The sequence below is a fragment of the Tamandua tetradactyla genome, chromosome 24 (genome assembly GCF_023851605.1).
Source record: "Tamandua tetradactyla isolate mTamTet1 chromosome 24, mTamTet1.pri, whole genome shotgun sequence".
Lineage (NCBI taxonomy): Eukaryota > Metazoa > Chordata > Mammalia > Pilosa > Myrmecophagidae > Tamandua > Tamandua tetradactyla.
Genome location: NC_135350.1, coordinates 39,130,612 through 39,152,218, shown reverse-complemented (window position 1 = coordinate 39,152,218; position 21,607 = coordinate 39,130,612). Strand labels below are relative to the sequence as shown.

Sequence of the window (21,607 nt, the reverse complement as noted above, 5' to 3'; positions counted from 1 at the left end):
AAAAAGAGAAAACTTATAGAAAGAACCATACACAAGAAAAGGATAGCAGGTTCATCTAGAATAACTCTCAGTCAAGATCTATGAAATCACCAAAAGTATAATTAAGAATCAGAACAGAACATTGTAAATTTATAGCATTTCTATATTCATTTTCTACTCAGTCCAGTATGAAAACAGAATCTTTTCTCTTCATTTGCTGCCCTCACTCTGACCCAATATTTCAGTTCACATGAAATAAATTAAGAATCTATATAAGTTGACATTGATTTTCTGGATGAAGTTCTCTAAAATCCCAAAGGTAGGAACATCAACTAAAATTGCCAACAACCATAATACCTCCAAAAAGCTAGAGTGAGATATGTGGGCACTGCAGGCAAGCTAACAATTTGGCCCATTTAAAAACCTATCCAGGATTGCGCACCATCTGAGCAGTGAAGACTGGCACCTTAAACTGCTTTGTTCTCAAGGGAGCAAGGTCTGTGTGTGAGAGCAGCTCTCAACAGACAAGTGAAGCCAAGGTGACACCACTGTCCACATGCTCCTATCAAGATTTATGATAAAACAGAGAAACCATGTCTTCTCCCTCAATACATGGAAAACTATCCTCTTTATCACTCTTACCTGCCCAGAGAATCCTTCAAGCCCAAGCTCATGTACCAGAAAGGGTCCATACCAATGGAAGGACTGACCACATCCAGGAGAGATTTTGGGCCTCTCAAAGTATTACCAGTGAAGGTCCACCAGCCCAAGCAGTTCATCCCAAGTGAAGAGAATATGGATTTGCTCACAACATACAAACAAGATTACAACCTGCACCCTCTCTGTCGAGTGGACACCATCAAACCTCGGGATGGTAAATAACCATATGGGGACAGAATGGAGTGTCTGCCTATATATAAAGATGATTATTTACCCTGGAGCCAACCCAGTTGAGAACCGCTTTGTCTAGAATACAGCTACTGGCCTTCATCAACCAAGTTTGATAGTAGAACCATGCACCAGGATCATCAAGGACTTGGTGACCAGCAGGAGCTGTAAGCCTCTGGCAGTGCCTAAACTCTGCAATATCCCCCTGGAGGATCTGACCAATTACAAGATGAGCTACGTGGCCCACCCCTTGAAGATAGTGCTTTGCACGTGAGGCAGAGAAGTTCAGACCAATGTGAAATCCCCTTTGAGAGCCTTACCACTTACAGAGAGTCCTTCTGGGGCCTGATGGGGGAGTTTGCCAAGAGCTTAAAACCTCCAGCCAAGCCTTGTGGGCTAGACATGCCTTTCTGTAATTCCACTGAGTTTCGAGATAAGTACCAAGCTTGGCCAATGCCACAGATTTTCTCGAAAGCTCCCATCATCTACATCCCTCCCAAAAAGAAGATGGACCTTATGATGACTATGCAGGCCCATTACCCAGACCCTAAGGGTACCCCAGCTCAGTCCTGCTGGCTCGTGATCCAGATCAAGAAGGGTGGCTGCTTTGACATCTCAACCCAACCAAGGATGACTACAAGCCATGAGCAAACATTGGCATGGAGCCAGTCAAGCCTGTTCCCCAGCAGGACCTTCTTACAGAGCCCCTGACTACCTGACCACCTCTCGGGCCTACTATGTGCCCCTTTCCCCTCCATCAATACCAAAAGCTTTAAGCCCCCCTGGTCTGGCTCCCCAAGGGAACATCCTGGTGGAGGGCCAGACCACCTATGCTATCAGCTTTACTTCCAAGGAGATGGTCAGGTACCTGCCTCATATCCTGAGCTCTCCGGCTATACCTTTGAGGAAACAGATGCTTTGGGGCACAGGATATACAGGCCGGTGTCCCAGACAGGCTCTCAGAGGAGCAGCCATCTTTGGGTGAGGATGTGGAGACCCCTAACCAAAGGGAATTGGCAGTGTCTACCTGATTAAAAAAAATCATTATTGAGAATTTGCACAGTACTTTTTTTTTTCGCATGGGCAGGCACCGGAAATCAAACCCCGGTCTCTGGCATTTCAGGCGAGAACTCTGCCTGCTGAACCACCATGGCCCATCCATCAATGCAGAGTACTTTTAAAAGCAGACTATTAAGAATGATTCCTTGGACAAAATAAAATAATTCCTCAAAATTGAAAAAAAAATCTTCTTCATCATTCCCGGGACACTTGAATAAATGAGAATCACATGACTCAAGGAAAAGGACACTGAATCACTAGCTAATTAACTCCGCTTAATCCTCAGCTGTACTCTTCCCCTTGGGTCCCTCACCTTGTGCTCATGGGACTCAAAGCTGGTTTCTATGAGGTTATTCAGATATATGTTTTTAGTTTAGTCATTTTATGAGTTGACATTTTGATTAGCTCTTGCCAAATATGAAGTGCCAAAGAATAAAATTTATTTTGGGGGGATTAAAAAAAGAAAAACCTATCCATCAGTCATTCAAAAATATTGTTTAATGTTTATATGACCCAGCAACTGTTCTAGGTACTAGGGCACTGATTGTATACCAGTAAAGAAACCAACATCCCCAGTCTTGAGAAATTTACATTGCAGTGGCTTATATTCTTTGAATATTTATTCAGTAGTTATTCTGTTACTTTTGCATTCTTCTTGGGAAATGCCAACCCCAATTCCAGTTCCCCTGAACAATCTTTGGTACTCTCCCTGAAAAGATTTTATCTATTTTGTTACAATCTCAGTGTTGGCACAGAGTCTTTTGAAAAACGGTTTGTCTGGATGCTGTCTTTTGGAGGTTTGAATTATGCACAATCACAAAGGCGCAATCAAGTCCTAACCCCTGGTCTTATGGGTGTGAACCCAAATATAAAAAGGAACTTTGAAGATGTTATTATTGTCTAACTTGTGTCCAGACTGAATGAGGATGGGCCTTAGTCCAATGTGGCTGACATCCTTACAAACAAAGGAAACTGGACAGATGAAAGGAAAATCATGGGGAAGCAAGAAGCCGTAAGTCAACAAAACCAGGAAGAAAAAGGAGAAGACACTTGTGCTCTGCTGTAGGACAGACGAGCCAAGGACTCAGATTGCTGGCAGCCAGCTTCAGAACACCGAAGGCTTGGGGGAAGGAAACATCACCTTACACATACCTTGATTTTGGACTTCTAGGCTCAAAGCTGTGAGCCAATAAATTCCCATTGTTTAAGTTCATCCATTGTATCATATTTGTTTTAGCAGCCAGGAAACTAATACACTACTCAATTAGATTTCCCCTTAATCCACTTCTAATCCCAAAGAGTCACATGGTGATGAACTGGGAGAATGATGTGTTACATTTAAATTTTTTTTGGTTAAAAACAAAAGTTATTTAGGGAGGTGCTTTAATATTTCCTGTCACCATAGAATTCTGTGTTAGTACTCCATTAAATTAGTAAGAATTTGGGGCTTTTGTTGTAGGGAGGGGGAGATAGGATAATAGGAGGAAAAAGAGGTGAGTAGTAGAAGCTACTAAGAGAGGAAATGGGAAAAAGTAGAATGCTATATTACTAACAACAACAATTTAAGAAAAGCTAGTACTTTAGTAACTACCTTCATGTACATCCTGGAAATGTACGTTAACAGGAAACATTTTACCCACCCCATGACACTCCTTTTCCCATCCTTGGCTCTGCTGGGATCTGTCAGTGGGTGGCAGACATTGCCATTGTTTATAATGTCTATAAGTCTGCATGGATGTGAATGACATATATTTAGAAATCAAAATAAAGCTTTAGGAAGATCTTCAATTTAATGGAAACTCGTCTAGTCATTTGGGAACCACAAGAGCTTTTTAGGGAAACTCTGCCTCTGCATGCTGGAGGAAGTGTGGGCTGTAGTCCCGGTGACACCTTGTGATGTAAGTCACTTCCAGGCTGGGGGTGATTGGCTGAGAAGAGCTGAAGCTGAGTTTAAATTCCTGCACTATCAGAGAACTGTTCAAACACCAACAGACGGGTGGCTTCATCTGGCATAGATTTCCTCTGTGAAAAGTTTAACCTGACTTTTGAAACTTTTTGGGAACTGAACAAGGTAAGGCATTTTCATCTTTTAATTTATTTTATAACTTCTGCATTGATTGGAAAATATTAATATACATACACATTGAGAGGTGCTATGCAATGCATAGAGAGATGGGGAGAGCTGTGCCTTAGGTAAAACGACTCCCATTTCTGGGCATTGTTTATGCTAGAGTAAATAATGATATTAAAACAACAGGTAAGTCAATAGAGCCAGGTGTTTTTCTCTGTAATAATTTAAATTAGAGTTATGCATTGTATTTTTGAAAAGCAAAGTTCATTGAAGAAGAAACAGAAGGTTATTTTGAAGTTTAACTTTAAATAGCAAATCAAAACTTTTACTTTTATGTTTCATGGATATTGGGATATTCAAGACCTATAAGACTTTGTGAAAAAATCGAACCTAGATTGGCAGGTCTATCAAAATAAGGCCCTTTTAATTAAACATCACTTAATGTTACCAAACTACAGAGAATTCAGTAATATTCATTATCAACTGAGTAACTGAAATAAGATGCTGAGGGTATAAGATAGTAACGCTTTTGTATTGTTTAGCTGGGTATTCATGTTAACATGATGTCTTTCATACAGTAAGAGTTCAGTGAATGTTGAATTTAATTGTCTTCTAAAGCATTTTCTAATGTAGAAGACTTATTATGTCCATATGTATTTGTATTTGCTGCATTTATTCTACTTCTGCTTTCCATGACAGAGAGTGGGAGTGGAGGTCAGATGATATGTTCTTTATGACATCTAGATTTCATGTGGAATAGTAATACTTGAAGCAACTGTCTTCTCCAGGAGCAAAAACTTGTGGTTAACCAAACTTTCTGTTTAACCGAGGCTCAAGCAGAGTGTTCTACTTCAGCCTTGATGTTGCAAAACAAATGAACAAAGGTGTGAGTCCACTTACCTACCACAAAATGGTGATGTGGACCAATGTGCTTTGGGTACTCAGAGACTTTCCAAATGTGTATTTAGTTTTGGAGCATCTAATAGTTATTTCACAGTGTTTGAAGGCCTATGATGTTGCATTGATTATAACTGACCTCAAGATAAACACAGGTGGTAGTGATGGAAATTTTAATTGATGTATTGGTTTAGAACTCTGAATTCCTGGTTCAAATCTACTTTATTTTCAGAATCATAATAAGAAAAATTCTAGCTTATAGAGTTCTGATAATTGAGACCTGGGTAATTTTAGTTTTGTATGAATAGGTTATTATTATTTTTACATATCACACCTAGAACAGTGCCTAGCATACAATATGTACTCAATATTTGCTGACTGCTAATGAATGAATTTAAGGATTCATTAGGATTGTTGAGGATCAAAATACCAAGACAAAAATAAGCATTCCAAACCTCAATATGTTGTTTTCCAAGGAATAAAATGAGCGTATGACTTTTTAAGCCTTTATTTCCTCCTTTTAGCCTATCTCATTCCAGTATATGTAAAAGAACATGTATATTTTGCAAGTGAAGCTTAGCTTTGAGGAAATTCCAGAACAAGCTTCCTTACATAAGAACCCCTAGAAATGTGAAAATCTGTACTGCATTCCTTCCTCCAAGTCCTGAACATTTTGAGATATTTTCAACTCCAGGAAAACAATCCAGAAAGGTTGAAAGTCTTCTAATACAGTGCCTTGCAAACAGATGAAATGCACATTGCAATGACTGATTTCTTTTTGTTACATGCTATCCTTGTAGAAATGACATTGACTAATCAATGAAGGAAGCACTTGGGATTCTGGAGCCAGGTCTTTCAGGATTGTAGCTATTTTGCCAGTTTATTGCTCAAAACAGGATTACTGCCTATCTGCTTTTTTATTTTTTAAGGGTTTTAGTCAGTGTCTATAAAAGTTTGGAGATACTGGAAATAGACTTCCCAAAAGTATAATTATTCTTATGGAAAATACTAAAAGAAATCCTACTGTAGTGTATAAGATATGGCTTTCTTTAGTACTCAGTGAGAGACTATATTTTTGAGGGACAATGTTTGCTATCTCAGGACCCCGGGGTTGCTATTATGTTAGCGCACCACACTTCCATTTGGGAAATTATTGCTTTAGGTCAGGGTGATAATTGGTATTTTTAGAAGCCCACTCAAGTTATTACAAAAGCTAAATCTTCCTTAGCTTTTGTAATATTCCATTCCTAAGTAATATGACCGGAAGCTCACAATTTCTTGGTAAACTCCACATCCCTCATTGGTTTAGAGAAATGCCCAGTGGCATTTCCCCTCTTTTTGTTATTTAGATTAGAGGAGGCCAAATAAAATAAAGAAAGAGAGCCCAATATTCATTGACCTTTTATCAAGGCTGGAATATTTGCTAGTTTTCAGAGCATATTGAAATTTCATTTTGAAAAATAAAATGGTGAGCTGCCTAATTTTCATTTGACTTGTGAAGCTGAAACCAGTGGCATATGGTATCATATCTGATGAAACTTACTTTTCTTTAAGAAATGAGTCTAAAAACTAAAAAAAAAAATCTATTTGATGATGGGCACTACAGAGCACTAAAGGGAAGTAACATCTGTTGAATTGGGATTGTTTTAGGTAGAGTTGAGCCTTTTTATGTTTTTCTTTATTGACACTAGATTTGAAAAAAATTAAATTGATATCAAAACACAGATTGATATGTACTATGCTGAAATAGAATAAAGAAAATAGCATACACTAAGATTATCTTTGCTAAAGAAAGGTAATGCTGATCATATACAATGAGAGACTGACCAGTTGAGTTGAAAGTTGAAATGAAGAGTTGAAATGAAGAACATTTGAAAGTTGAAATGAAGAACATTTTCAGTCTCTTTATCTTAGGATTTCTATTGTTTTCTGGTACAATTTTTAAAGAAGAAGTTAGATGACTTCTTGAGGTCAATGTTTTAGACTATTGAGCAATGTATTCTTATTTCTTAGCTCAAGGGTTAAAACCACTTAGGGCACTTTAAAAGTAAACCCATTCTCGTAACCACCTCCAATGAACTGACATATTATTCTGAGGTGCGATTTGTGCATTAGCATCTTTTTTTAAGCCTCCCAGATGATACTAATATACAATCAGGATTGGGAATTGTCAGCATAGATCCCTTCCTACTGGTATAGTAAGTACTTGACATTTTAAGAAGCAAACCAACACAACAAGTAGAGTGAAACTTGCAATCTTTCACAAAATGTAAGGAAGTCCACGTGACCATAATGTTAGGGCAGTTACAAGTTCCCACTAGAGCACGGCACGTTATTTGCCTTTTAAATCAATCCGATAACTTCTGTTACCATCTAGTACATCTATTTTTAGGTGTAGAACAAATTGTTTTTCAAATCCCACCAGTTCCCAAAGTGTGAAATAAAGCTATCCTCCAAGAAAATACAGCTTGATTTGGCATGTTTCTCTCAGCAAGAATCACAAGTATATCCCAAACCTCTAATCTTCCCTAGCTCCTTCAGAAGTGCAAATGACACTTGCAACAATTAGACATAATCATGTATAATGTATGACTGAATTTTTCATAGTAGATGTTAAGAGTTTTCTGGAACCGTAATATGAATCCTCCCATAGTGTATCTCCTTAAGACCTAGAAAAAAAATGCAAAAGCCAACTACTTTGTCTAGATACTATTATATGGTATAAATGTGACACAGAAGCCATTTTGCATGTGTGGTTCAAGGAAAATATCCACCACCTGTTAATGGTGTAAATAAATGTATTTATATCAGGGAATAAATTTGCCAGGTTGCTCTGCCATACTGAGATGCATAATTGTAATGAAAGTGAATGTTCAGAAATTTCTCTATTCCTGTTTCTTTAGCCCTGCCTCCTCCATTTCTTCTATATGAAGTGTTAGTGAAGAAATGTTAGATGATTTCCTTTTTGAAAAGGTTTCAATTTATCTGCCAGGAGTGAGTTGTATCTATCATTGAAATATAATTCATATACCATACACTTCATCCATTTGAAATACACTGTTCAGTTGTTTCTATCTTTTTCAAAGTGCTGTGCAAGCATTACCATAATCCATTATAGAACATTTCTTCAACCGCTCCCCCCAATTCCTCCCCCACAAAAAAATCCTACTCCCCTTAGTCAACATGCCCCAATCAGTCATCCATACCAGCCCAGGCAATCACTAACTTTCTTTCTCTATAGATTTGCCTATTCTGCACATTTCATATAAATGATTCAAGTAATAATATATGGTCTTTTGTGACTGACTTTCTTTCACTTAGCATAATGTTTTCAAAGTTCATCTATATGGCTGCATGTATCTATATCCCATTCCTTTTCATTGTGGAATAATATCCTGTAATGTGGCTCTACCACATTTCCTTATCCATTCATAAGTCAACTGACATTTGGATGAGTTTTTATTTAATAGGAAAAAGTTGTAAAAGTTGAAGTTACTCCATTTCCTTAGAACTGAGAAAAACACCTTATGTCCTTCATCACAGGTAGTGGTGCCACGCTCAGCTATGAAGCCCAGCATCCTGCTTGTGTTCCTTTGGGGATTATCCTGTGCTCACCCAGTAAGTATCAGGCTGGTAGAGCTGAAATAAAATTTATACCTAAAACTCTACAATTTTCATTTGCTGTGAACCAAAGTGTCTATGTTCTATGGAGATAAAAAGTAGTTTCCTAAGAAGCTAGTCTCATTAAAGTATCATCTGAATTATTCCTTATTCTCTTCAGGTGCCATTCATATAGCCATAATAACCATTTTTCTTGAGTGATACGCAAAGTATCATCTCCAGACCAGCAGCCATAGGATCAGTATCAACTGGGACTTTGTTAGGATTGCAAATTCTTTGGTCCCACCTCAGCCCTACTGAACCAGAAACTCTGGGGATTGGGCCCAGCAATCTCTGACTTAAAAAACCCTCCAGATGATTCTAAAAGTTGACTACCATGTCCCCTAAGTATGTAAAGTATTAACAGCTGCTGTCTTGAAAATTGCTCTATGAATTGACCTTTATATTAAATTTTCTAGGTAGCCAGGTATCAGCATACTCAATCTGAGAGCTCTGAAGAAAGGAAGGTAAGTAGAAATATGAAGTTTTGAAATTTATCTTAATGTAGTATTCTTATAACCCAAAGGCTCTTTTGCAAATGTTGAGCCTGCTGATGGTTTAATTACTACAAAAATGACCAACAACATAGGAAGTAATAGCTATAATTTCCAGTTCATGAAAAAACTTTAGTTTTAGGTGAGCTAATGCTTCAGCTCCAACTTAATTTGATAATTTGGTGAGGAAGCATAATTTTTTATGCTTGTAATGGATGTGTATGGTAGTATGAGGGTTGGATGCTAATGAACCAAGACTGTTCAGGACTGACCAAGACTTCTGTTTTAACAAGGGGCCTGGTAGGTGACGTATGTCCGAGAAGGTAAGGGAGTCAATTCCTGGGAGGCGAGAAAAAAATAAAAAAAGAATGAAAAGACACTATATTCTTTTGAATGATGGCTAATGTTATTTTAGTATTAACTCTCAATAACCTAATAGCTATTAATCAAAAAACGTAAGAACAATTGTTGGGCATGGTTCTGAGTGCTTTACATGTATTAAGTTTCTTAATCTTCACAGTAACTCTGTGGATTAGTTTTTATTTTATTCCCATTTTACAGATGAGAAGACTGAGGCACAGAGTATTACCTAGCCTGTATAGGTTATATCGTTAATAAGTGTTCCAGTCAGGCTTTGAACCTAGGTTGCTCTGGCTTCAGAATCCACATCTTTAACCAGAGTATTAATTCCCTCTCAGGCAGGGGCCAGGTCTGAGATGCTGTTAAGTTCTCAAGACTGATACTAGAAATAAGAATTAATGTCTTATTTTAAATCAGAGCATTCTGTTCACTACCCTATTTTCTGATGGCTTTTATGCATATGCAGCTTGAGTCCAAAGTTTTTGGTGGCAGCCATATGATGTCAGAGGCCCGCAATGTGGTGCCTGCAGCCAAGGTAGACATTGCAGAATTTATTATATGACCTTTCATCAGAGATATCCAAAAGCTGGTTAATTTAAAAGTGCCATTATCGATCTTTCCTCTTATTACACTAGAGATGCTAAGAGTACCGCAAATCCCTGGTGGATCTCATGTCTACCATTGGCATGATAAAAATACCAATCTCACTCCTCTCCATCCTTAATTCCAGATGCTAGCTCACTGGAGGGGAGTCTGCTTCACCATGCCTTCCTGCAGTTTTGTCCAGCACAAAGGCTTAAAGTGATGGTAGTTCCTTCCTCTGAGGAAACATCTCCCCCCAGCACATGCTAGCAACATGCTAGGAGGCATTTTGAAGACCTACTGCCAGCAGCCCTTCTCTGCTTTGTGCATTGGGTACTCACACCTGTTGCTCCATGTTGAGTCACACACAGGGAACTTGCTGTGTCCACAGCTGCCACCAGAGTGGTATAATCACAGAGTTTGTGCATTCATCACCTCAATCAATTTGAGAACATACTCACTGCTACAAAAAGAAAAATATCATACCCCTCATACCCTCCTATTTTTGACACTTAGCATGGTACCTTTGTTATAATTAATGAGAGAACATTGCAATACTACTAACTATAGTCCATAGTTTGCATTAGTTGTAGTTTTCCTATTTATCACACAGCATTTTTAAAAAAATCAGTGATCCTGTGTGACTCATTAAAGGTTTAGTTGTTTCTTTGATTTAATTTTGTCTATTATTGAATTTTATAAGGTAGATGTTCTCAAAATAGGTTATTTCTTTAGTTTATATCACATCGAATGGTTTCAAATTGCTTCCATAGATATTAGCTGATTTCATTCTCAGGGCAACCCTGTGGAGTAAGCACATGGGTGTTAATTTTCTTAATTTATGAATAAGAAATGGAAAAACCAGACTGGTGGAGCAAATTATTCAAATTCACAGAGTGACCAACCATCCCAATTTACCCAGAATTTTCAGAGCTAAACCTGATGGTTGGTCACGCTAACTGAGACTTAAAAGTGCATTCTGAGTTTCAGTGCTGTTTCTCCCTGTTACATTTACTCAAGGTTGCATGCACAGCTAGCTTCAAAGAAAGTTTACTTTTTCTGTAAGTGAAATATCAGGAATATAAAAATCTCCTACGTCTTTTATACCCGAAGATATTTTAAGGCCATGAGTTACCTTACTCACTTTTCCAACATTGCACCATAAAATTTTATGATTACTCATGTAAAGTATGTATCAAGAAACTAAAAAAAAAATACCTAAAATATTTGCAATGACATAACCCATCTGTGAAGGAGTAATGTGTTTTCCTTCCCTTTTTCAGGGTCATTTGGCTGAGACACCATCACCACCCCTGGTAAGTATCTCAGTTATTTTTGTCCTAAACATCTCATGAAGTAACTTTAACTCTCTTCCCATCACCTTATGCCATTTTGAAAGCAGTAAACCCAAACCACAAGCAATTGATGTGTATCATATTTTTTTCTTTCCTGAGGAATTGCTGAAAGGAAAAATAAACACTTTTTTTTTCTTTTCAGGAGAGCAGTGAGTCATCAGATGAAAGTAAAGTTAGTTCAGAGGAACAGGTAATTAAACACATCTTTCTTAACTTTTCAGGCTACTTAGAAATGGGAGGAAATGATGTTAGATTAAATTACCTGGCAACAGTTCTAAATATAATATTTTCTAACCACTGATTATGTTGGCTAAGTAGTCCCATCAAATAAGAGGGAGAAATGAGTAGAGAGAATTCAGATGTTGTGGACATACTGTTCATTCCATACTGTTCTTTCCATATGTACCACTGGTACTCATTGTAGATGTTGTGGCCCTAAATGTCTCTCATGGCAAAATAATAATAATAATAATAATGCCACACAAAACACAAGTGGTTATTCACTATGTTAGACAAGTAGACGCTCACTCATTCTACAGTGCTGCTTTTAGCACTGGAGCAATTCAGACCAGGTGAGGAAAAGTGTTCTGGCAAACAGGGGGTGCCTGCAGGGTCTGAGACTTCCAAGTCTAGGACCCTGTCAGCGGGGAGGAAAAGAAGAGCCTAAGGAACCCTCAAATGAAACATCCACATTGGTTAACAACTTTCTCCTTAAAATGGGTCTATCCAGAATTGGTGTGGGAAAGGCAAATAACCCAGCATTCTCACAGTCAGCATTTGACTTACTCTAGTACTTCAGTAATCACTTCTATTTATTTAAAATATATCTTAAAAAAATTTTTTTTAAAGACTGAAGGTCATTACTTTCCGGGCTGGCATATCATTTATTCAAACTCAATCTGAAATTCAGGGAACTAGGTTTCTCCTGAAGTTTCGACCTATGTTGTGTTCTACACTCAGCCAGAATTGAAAGATGAATTGCTATGTTTCCACCCTTATTTACTAAATTTTTGTTTGAGGAAGACTGTAGAAATTAAAAAGCATAGAATTGGGAAGATGCTCCTCTCTAGTGACTTTGTGATTTATTGCGCAATGTTCTTAAAGCTCTCAAATGAGAGCGACGGTTCCTGCTTGAAAGGGGTGTGATATAAGCTAAATGAGGATCAGCTGGGACATATGGCGAAAGAAAAAAGTGCTGACACGTGTGCTTTGTTGTAGGGTGTGGTGATGGGAGCAGTTTTTCCAAAGCGTAGTGAATGATGACTCACTATCCTTCCTTATCTGTCATGCATCCGATTACTCACTGTGGTCACTTCTCTGACCTCACACTTAGAACTAAGCTGTGTTGTGGTCACACTGTTTACGTCATGAGGGAAGAGTGCCTATATAAAATGGAATGAGTTGGTTCTCGACTCTCCTTCCAGAGCCTATCTTGCCTTTGGTGGGGATGCTATTGAAGAGTAAAACTGATCGTGGGTTAGAGGAGGGTCATAGGAAGAAGAAAGTACAAAGAGCCCAGAAAGGCACTAGTAAACACTCTCTGTACTTCAGTGCTAGAATGCTGACCGTGTCTGTTACCCCAACCTCCAGGCAAATGAAGGTTCCAGTGAAAGTGCTGAATCAGAGGACGGCCTGGGACCGGATGATCATCAGTATATTTATAGACCAGCTGGGGGCGTCTTTAGGCGTGGAGGAAGAGGAGATGATAAAGATGACGATGAAGATGACAGTGGAGATGACACCTTTGGTGATGAGGACAAGGGCCTAGGGCCAGAAGAGGGACATCAGGGAGATAACACAAGACTTGGAAGTGATGAGGACTCTTCTGACTCGGCACAATCCAGTAAAGAGAGCACCACCCAAGGGGAAGAGAGTGCCCAGGATACCAGCAGTGAGAGCAAGGACCTGGGCAATGAGGAAGAGGTGAAGAGCAGGCCTGAGGGAGGGGACTCCACCTATGAGAGTGAGAGTGAAGAGCGCTGGGGAGGAGGCGGCAGTGAAGGGGAGAGCAGCCATGGGGATGGCTCTGAGTTTGATGATGAAGGAATGCAGAGCGATGATCCAGACAGGGTCAGGAGTGAGAGAAGCCACTCCAGAATGAGCAGTGCAAGTGTCAGATCAAAAGAATCAAACAGCGATGAGCAAGCAAGCACTCAGGATTCAGATGATGACCATTCCGTGGCGTATCCCAGTAGGAAATTTCTCAGGAAATCCCACCTTTCTGAGGAAGATGACAGGAATGAGCTTGATGGTTACAATACGATGGAAGAAGCCATGAGTGACTCCACAGAAAACAGCAGCTCCAAAGATGCTGGCCTCGGCCAATCCAGGGAAAATAGCAAGGCCGAATCTCAAGAAGACAGTGAGGAGAGTCACTCCCAAGAAGACAGCCAAAGCATGCCAGAGCTCAGCAGTGAATCTAGTCAAGAGGTTGACCTCCCATCTCAAGAGCACAGCAGTGAATCTCAGGAAGCGGTAGAGAATGAGTTCAGGGGGGACAACCCAGAGCAGAGTGATGTCAGCCATTCAGAGGGAGATCAGGAAGACAGCAGCTCCAGTGAAGAGGAAAACTCCAGTAAATCCTCCAATTCAGAAAATGAATCCAGAGACGAGCAAGCTGACAGTGACTCCAGCGAGAGTCTCAGACACTCTGAGGAAAGTTCAGAGACCACTGAGGATGAAGACAGTTCTAGCCAGGAGAGCCTCCAGTCTCAGAGCACCTCAGCAGAGAGCCTGAGCAGGGAAAGCCGGTCTAAGCAGGACAACCAGTATGAGGAAGATGGTGAGAGTGATTCTCGGGACAGCAGCAAATCCAAAGAAGATAGCAGCTCTGCTGAGAGCAAATCAAGCAGCGAGGAGGATGACCAGTCAAGAAACACTGAGATGGAAAGCAGAAAGCTGACAGTTGATGCTTATCATAACAAACCCATCGAAGATCAAGATGACAATGACTGCCAAGATGGCTATTAGCATCAGCTTTCTTAAGAAACGGCTCTCATGTAAAGGAGTCTGGGGGCTGGAGAGTAGGGAAATCATTACAACTGTAATTTATTGGCCCTTTCATCAGGAGGATAGCCAGAGACATTTCTTTTGGAAAGAAATTGCTGAACATTACCCTTGTTTCTAAGGTGCCACCGTTCTTTAGACATTTCAGAATGTGGAATGACACCGGGACACACTCGATGAGACTAGAAGCAAAGAAAGATGTATATTAGAGCTTCACAGCTGAAATAGTTCCTAATTCATTAGTCCAGCAAACAATTATTGAAGTTCTATTACGTACCGGGCACTGTGCTAAGGGATATAAAAAAAAACTTAAGACTTGTTTCTTGCTCCTGAGGAGCTTATAATCTAAAGAGGGATACATATGAGGGAAACAAGAATTATTGCAATCCATTATGCTGAGTGCCATGCTAGAAAGATGAACAAAAGGCTATGGGAGCGTAGAAGAGAGTAACAAACTTTGCCTTGCAGAATCAGGGAAGGAGAAGTCTCCACAGAGGAAAAGACACTGGAGTCTGAGGGTTGCATAGGATCTCTCCATTGAAGAAAGGAGAAGACTATTCCTGGGACGAACAACAGGAAATCCTATATGATTAAATATTTACCTTGTGAAAGTGCTGTCAAATGATGCAGACAAGTGTTTTGGGCAAGCAAAACGTTTTTTTCAACTTTTTAATCCTGTTTATTGCTTTTTTGTGGGCTCCCATTAATATCACATGACTGACCATTGGGTGACAGCATGGAGGACTGGGTAGAAGAGGATGGCAGAGAGCAAACCTTTTCTAAACAGATAATTTCTAGCTTTATTCTTCATAAAATCAGTTTAAATGTAAAGCTAGAAAGACTATCTGAATCATTTATATATGTTGCACATAGCAAAACTGTGTACATAAAATTAAATTGACTTTTGCCAAATACCCTTAGAAAAGTTACCTCAACATAAAATATTTGTTTTGTAATAAATCAATTATAATATCCAGTAGAAGTGTGTTTTTTTTTTACAGTGGTGCCAATTATTAGGATATATTTATGTTAAACAACTCTCTAACACATTATCAAATGTTTTATTAGCTTTATCCCATTAAACTAAAATATTTTCTTAAATTTTATGAAAATTTAATGTTATCCATTTTAGTAAAATTATTTTGTGTTGCTTATGATATTACACCAAATATGCCTGTTATAGATGAGGAAAAAAAAATAAAGCAAACTCTCAGCTTTTGTATGAGGCCACACCAAAAGTTCATGATGTTGAGTTTAACATTAGTTTTTCCAGGCTCGCAAGTTGTTATCTGTGTAAACTCTGGAAGCAATAGGGAAACACATTCCGTACATATTTTTTTCTTTCAAGAAAGCTACTTCACCTCAGCATTTGTACTTTTCAAATATATCTTTACCCACACTTCTACTAGTCACCATTCAAAGTCCCAGAAATAATTAATAGAATTAAAAAGACTGCCTAGCCTCAGTCTGACCCTTCTCACAAAACTCTGTTCCCTCTGAACATCAAAGCTGAGTCATTATAGTCACCTGGGGAAGATTACATATATACCTATTCCCTAATCTTCCTTCTTGAGATTGAAGTGGGACCCAGGGTTCTGTACGTTTAAAATGACCCCAGGAGATTCTGAGGTAGCCCATCTACATTTCTCCATTTGGGAAGCAGGATTCTATGGCTCTGCGGACTGTTCATTAGCTAACTGTGAACCTACAGTTTCTTGCCATCCCCACATCTCCTTCTGAGGAAAGCTGCCCTATGTTGGACCTTCTGCGTCCTAAGGATAAGGTGACCAGGTTCCGACCACTCAAATACCCTGCACTTGGGTAGTGCAATGGTGGCTCAGTGGCAAGAATTCTCACCTGCCGAGCTGGAGCCTTGGGTTCGATTCTCGGAGCCTGTCCATGCCCCCCCCCCCAAAAAAAAAAACAAACCCAAAAAACAAACAAACAAAATACCCAGCTCTTGACCCAAGGGGGGCGGGAGTCAATCTACAGGGGTGGGGCGGCAGACTGTGAGCAGGCATGTTGCAAAAGTTCTGTCTGAACAAGAATGATGGTGACTTGAGGCCTCATTAGATTTTCCCCTCTCTGGAAATCTGGATACTTAGGGGGAGAAATGTCAGAAAGTGGTCAGAACAAAACCAGAAAAAAATTCAGAGAAGCAGAGATAGAGGGCTAAAGCTCACTAACGGTGGAACACAAAACTGAAAATATTGAGCTCCTGATGTTGAAGGACAAACTAAGAATTCAGTTGCCCACATGTTTGGATCTTGACCGCCCAATTGCCCACCAGAGGCACATCTGTGGGACCTGGCTTTCTTGGGTTCCTGTGATGTTCCTTTTTCCTTACAGGTACCTATATCCTTACGATAGAGCCCAGTCTCATAAACATAATATTTTAAATTCACTTGTGTTTCTAGGTTACATAATACCTTAGTTATCTCACAGGACTTTTATAAGGAAGAACAGTGGCAGGAAGGAAGAATTTCAGGTAGGTTCAAGATAGAAATAATCTTAGGCAGATGCGGCAGGTTTTTTTTTTAAAGTTCATCTCATTGTCTGTCATCCATACAGACATGGGTATAAGCATCTTGCAATTGAAAATGATAAGGACATATTACCCGAAGGAAAAGTGGTTGAATCTGGTCATTAGCTTGACAGGCATAGACGTTTCCTCGTAGTGCCCATGAGTAATTAGGGAATATGATTAATTTTAGCTCACCAAAAGAAATGTGAGATTGAGGTAGATGCCATAATGCTAATTTATTAACTTACTATAATTTATTTATATTACAGGGACCAAAATAATTGAAATCCATATCAGATGGGCCTACTTGGGAAGTGAAATCATAATCAGAAAACAGTTTTCAATTTATACCAAGAAACAATAAGAATTAAAAACCCATGTGTTGTTCCTGGTGCCTGCCCATGTAAAACCAACCAACCAACCAATGAAACCTACGTGCTGAGCGTAAATGAGAACCAAGGGGGCGATGTGATGGAATTCTTCATACTATTTGTTAAGATAAGCTGAGGTATCTCTGATGCTCCATGGAAAAACCTTACAATTTGGACTGAAACACTACAAACCTGACCTCTCCTCTGGAAAGAGCTCAGGTGGGCCATGATCAACTAACTCTTGCTTTAGTGGTTTTTTCTTTTCTAAGTACATTCGGGTTAATCCACCCCTCTTTCAATGGCTAATTCTTTCTTTATGTAGAATAGTACAGGTGTTCTGGTTTCTGTGGAGTCCTTTGGCCTGGGGGCTACTGTTTTTTCTCGATGATTTTGCATATCGATAAAGATTTTTAAATTTAGTCTGAAAGGAAAATCTTACTGTACTCCTCCTAGTTGTCAGGTGAGATGGGCACTTCCTAGTGGCCCTCCCAAAATACAAAGTGGTATTTCTAACTTTTACCATTTACCGTCAGCTCATTCAAACATTGGCAGGGTGCATATTATAATATATAAAGAACCCAAGAACCTTTCATTTACTTTTTTTTGGTATGCTGTATGGTGAGGGTCACATTTCATTCTTTTTCCATGTAAGCATCCTATTATTGCAGCACCATTTGTTGAATTTTTGTTTGTTTGGTTTTTTGTTTCTTTGTTTGCGGGGGAAGTGCATGGGCCAGGAATCGAACCTGGGTCTCCTGCATGGCAGGTGAGAATTCTACCACTGAGCTACCCTCGCGACCCCTCTCAGTCACTTTTATTTTTTTATTTTTTATTTTTATTTTTATCTCAGTCACTTTTTAATAGCTTGTTTTCCTAATCCCATTATTTTGAGAGAACCAGATTTAGTGGGATAACTCATTTTACTTCTCAGAGTTTTCCTGTGAAGATATTTTTGGAATGAAGATTGCTGTTTTGGTTTGTTAATGCTGCCAGAAATGCAATTTATCAGAAATGGATTGGTTTTTATAAAGAGGATTTATTAAGTTGCAATTTAAAAGTTTTAAGGCCATAAAATGTTCAAATTGAAAAAAAACAAAAGTCCAAACTAAGGCATACAGGGAAAGACACCATGACTCAAGAAAGGGTCAATAATGTTTGGGGTTTCTGTGTCAGCTGGGAAGGCAAATGACAATGTCTGCTAGCTTTTTCTCCCAGTTTCTCATTTCAAACAGCTTCCCTGAGGGCATTCTGTTTCTTCATCTCCAAACATCTCTGTGTCAGCTCTCACGCTTTCTCCAAAATTGTTCCCTCTTAAAGGGCTCTAGTAAGTGACTCCACCTTGAATGTGTAGAGATACATCTTCATGGAAACCACCCAATCAAAAGGTCCTACCCACAACTGGGTGGATTAGAGCTCCTTGAAAACAACTTAATCAAAAATATCCCACCCAACAACATTGAAACAGGATTAAAGGACACGGCTTTTCTGGGCTATACAGCAGTTTAAAACCAGAATAATTGTTATTGTAGATATTGCAAAAAGAAATGTCATGGTGGTTTTGAGGAATGCTGATGGAGAAAACCTAGCAATATTGATGTCGATAAAAGGAAACATATGTTAAAATCTTTAGCAAACACGGCTTGGCATGCAACAGAACTCATTCAGTCTGGAAACCACTGATACTACCACAAAACACTTAGATGTTGTGTCTTGCATTAAAGATCCCACAGGTGATGCCATTAGATGCTCTATATGCCACTGATACTACTGATGTCCCTGGAAATTTGATGTCCAGCTGCCACTGCCGCTGGAGACCATTCTTGATGGAACCTGCTTTTTTGTATCACTTGTTCCCAATCCAAAAGCCCATGGGAGATGCATAAAGTTGGCAGAGGCTTTACTAGGTGCTCATGTACTAGGTGCAGGGAGTCTAGAAAAAAGTATCTTGCATTTTCAGTTTCTATAACACAAGACGAGTTTTGTTTTCCACCCAGATATATAGGGAGATAATTTTCTATATTTAAGCAGATGCTAGGTGAGCAAAAAGAATGACGAATGTCCCACTGATGGGGAGGGGATCCACATCCTTTCCCAAAAAAGCAGCATTAATGCCATGAGAATAATCAGGCTGATGTGATGGCTGTGGGTATGCTCCTTATTGGCCAGTTGGGGAGGAAGTGACACCAGTGTTCGGTCAGGGGAATAAGGGAGGGCGCTATGGCTGGAATCCTGAAGTCGCTCCAGAAAGAGAGGTGAACCGCTACAGTCAAGGTCTTTGCGCCGCCAACATCTACTCACGGACATCTAACCACCCGGGGCTCAACCCACTAGCATAATAATCCTTTGTTTAATGTGCCGCCCCTTTCACATCATCACCTAACCCCTACCCTTAAAAACTCCACTCGCCAAAGCCCATGCACAGCCTCACCTCACTCCCTCTTTGGTTTGGTGAGCTCTGCCATGCTCATTTGCAATCCTTTCATCTACTTTCCTTTCTCTCAAATACCTCGTATCTTAAAACCTTTCAACCAGTACCAACAAGAGTGTTTGAAATACCAAGGGCATTCTCACAAGGAACCAAGGGCCCTTGTAAAACAGATGTTAGAGAAGTCATAGACATCTGTTAAGTGGCTATCACCCAGACCTCACTTACTTCCATCTCCAACTCTGAAGAAGTCACAAACACATACTAAGCGACCATCCCCAGCTTCTGCTATCCCCACCTCCTTTCCTATTGTGTACTATTCCACAACCTGGAGTAGATATTAAGTCTAATGGAAAAGCCCTGCCAGACCTTAAACCTGGAAACTGGGAACAAACATCTCCAAATCCTTATCAGAAAGGGATTTCTGAGTGGCAGGGGCCCCTTTGCCAGGTGAATACAAGATTAGTCTCTCTCTTTCAGTGCAGAGTGGGACATGCAGGGCTGCCATCTATCCCCAACAACCTCAGTGGTTTTTGACCACTGCTAGAAGACCAGCAGTCATGGGACTTCTTCCCCTGCTCTTTTGGGCTCTTTGTGCTATGTTAGTGACAAGGGAATTTGCCTTTTCTGGACTCATTATTCTATACAATAAAGGCATTTGCTGGAAGTTTATGTCATGCCCTGAATGTATTTCCACGATGCACCATTGTACCTACCAGCTCTGCAGCAAGGGAATTAACATTTATTGAGCAGTTACTAATGCCCAGGGTCCTGTACTAGGTATTTTATCTGGGACCAGAGTTCTAGGAATTCCTTTGGTTGGGTCCCAGAGAGATAGAGAAGAGTGGATTTTATCTGTACTGCCCCAGCCTTCTGTGGAAGGTGGGAGGATATCTTCTGACTACATACTTTTGAGGCTTTATTTCTTAAATGAACTCATGAGGAAATGTCCCTAATCTCCTAAAATTATTTGCTAAATTACTGATGTATGTTCTGGAGAATCCATTATTTTCATCGGATTCTCAAAGGAGTCCATGACTGAACTATTGCAATCCTTTCAATTAAAAAATCAATAAAAGGAAATAACACTGATGATCATAAGGCCTGCCTGGACTTCGTTGCGTTGAACTATTGCATACTGAGAAAGCCCAAATCAGTGCTAAAGGGGGGGGAGTTGGTAGTATGGCGTGAACAATATTATATGCATCACTTGCTGTGGTTAGTAGATCATGTTATGCATAAAGGAAGATGCTATATTACAAAATCTATTTTTAATCAAATGTGTAAAAATTTTAAACTTCTTCAAAGTAAATAAGTCACAATAAAAACACATGTTCTCAAATAAAGCAAGCAATATTGTTTCTTTGTATTCCAAGTGTATTTATATTTTAGGTCATCTGTAGAACCATAGAGATTGACAGCCATCCCCAATATCCATTCTCCTCTTCTTTATATTAGTAATAGACACTTTTGATTTTCAACTGGGCACAAGCCTTCCCAGATGGAGATTGCAGTTCCCAGCCTTCCTTGAAGTTAGGTAAGCACATGTGACTCAGTTCTGGCTACGGGAATGCGAGCAGAAGTGATGTTCCTCTCTCTTTCCTTTCCCTTCTTACCCACTGCCTGGGAATTGGCAACTCTTGGAGCAGCCCCCTTGTACCAAGAGATACTCTTCTCTTCGTTGTCTCATGAGAGAAAAATAAGTCAGTCTATATCTTACTAATCCAGTGTATTTTGGGATGTCTTTGTTATAGCAGCTAAATCTTTATCCTCAATAATAATACACATCTACGGGTTATACTCAGAGTGAATGTGCATATAATTTTAACTGCATATTTTAGAGTTCTCATCAGAAACATTGAGTAATTTTTCCTTTATGAAACAATTGAAAATATATTCTTTGACTGTTGCTCATAATATCTTTATATATGTGCAG

The 21,607-nt window shown here is 39.4% G+C and overlaps 1 protein-coding gene, 1 long non-coding RNA gene and 1 pseudogene across 2 annotated transcripts in view; 2 read left to right on the top strand and 1 right to left on the bottom strand.

Annotated features, from left to right (window-relative positions):
• LOC143667985 (uncharacterized) overlaps window positions 1–21,607 on the bottom strand; it is a 90,913-nt gene that overhangs the window by 47,049 nt on the left and 22,257 nt on the right. The window lies entirely within an intron of this gene.
• On the top strand, window positions 529–1,898 carry LOC143668527 (stabilizer of axonemal microtubules 1 pseudogene; annotated as a pseudogene).
• DMP1 (dentin matrix acidic phosphoprotein 1) lies at window positions 3,919–15,276 on the top strand. The gene is made up of 6 exons (XM_077142406.1): window positions 3,919–3,997; window positions 8,438–8,512; window positions 8,974–9,021; window positions 11,274–11,306; window positions 11,488–11,535; window positions 12,936–15,276. The coding sequence occupies exons 2-6, from the start codon at window positions 8,459–8,461 to the stop codon at window positions 14,313–14,315; spliced, it is 1,563 nt and encodes a 520-aa protein (XP_076998521.1). The 5' UTR covers window positions 3,919–3,997; window positions 8,438–8,458; the 3' UTR covers window positions 14,316–15,276.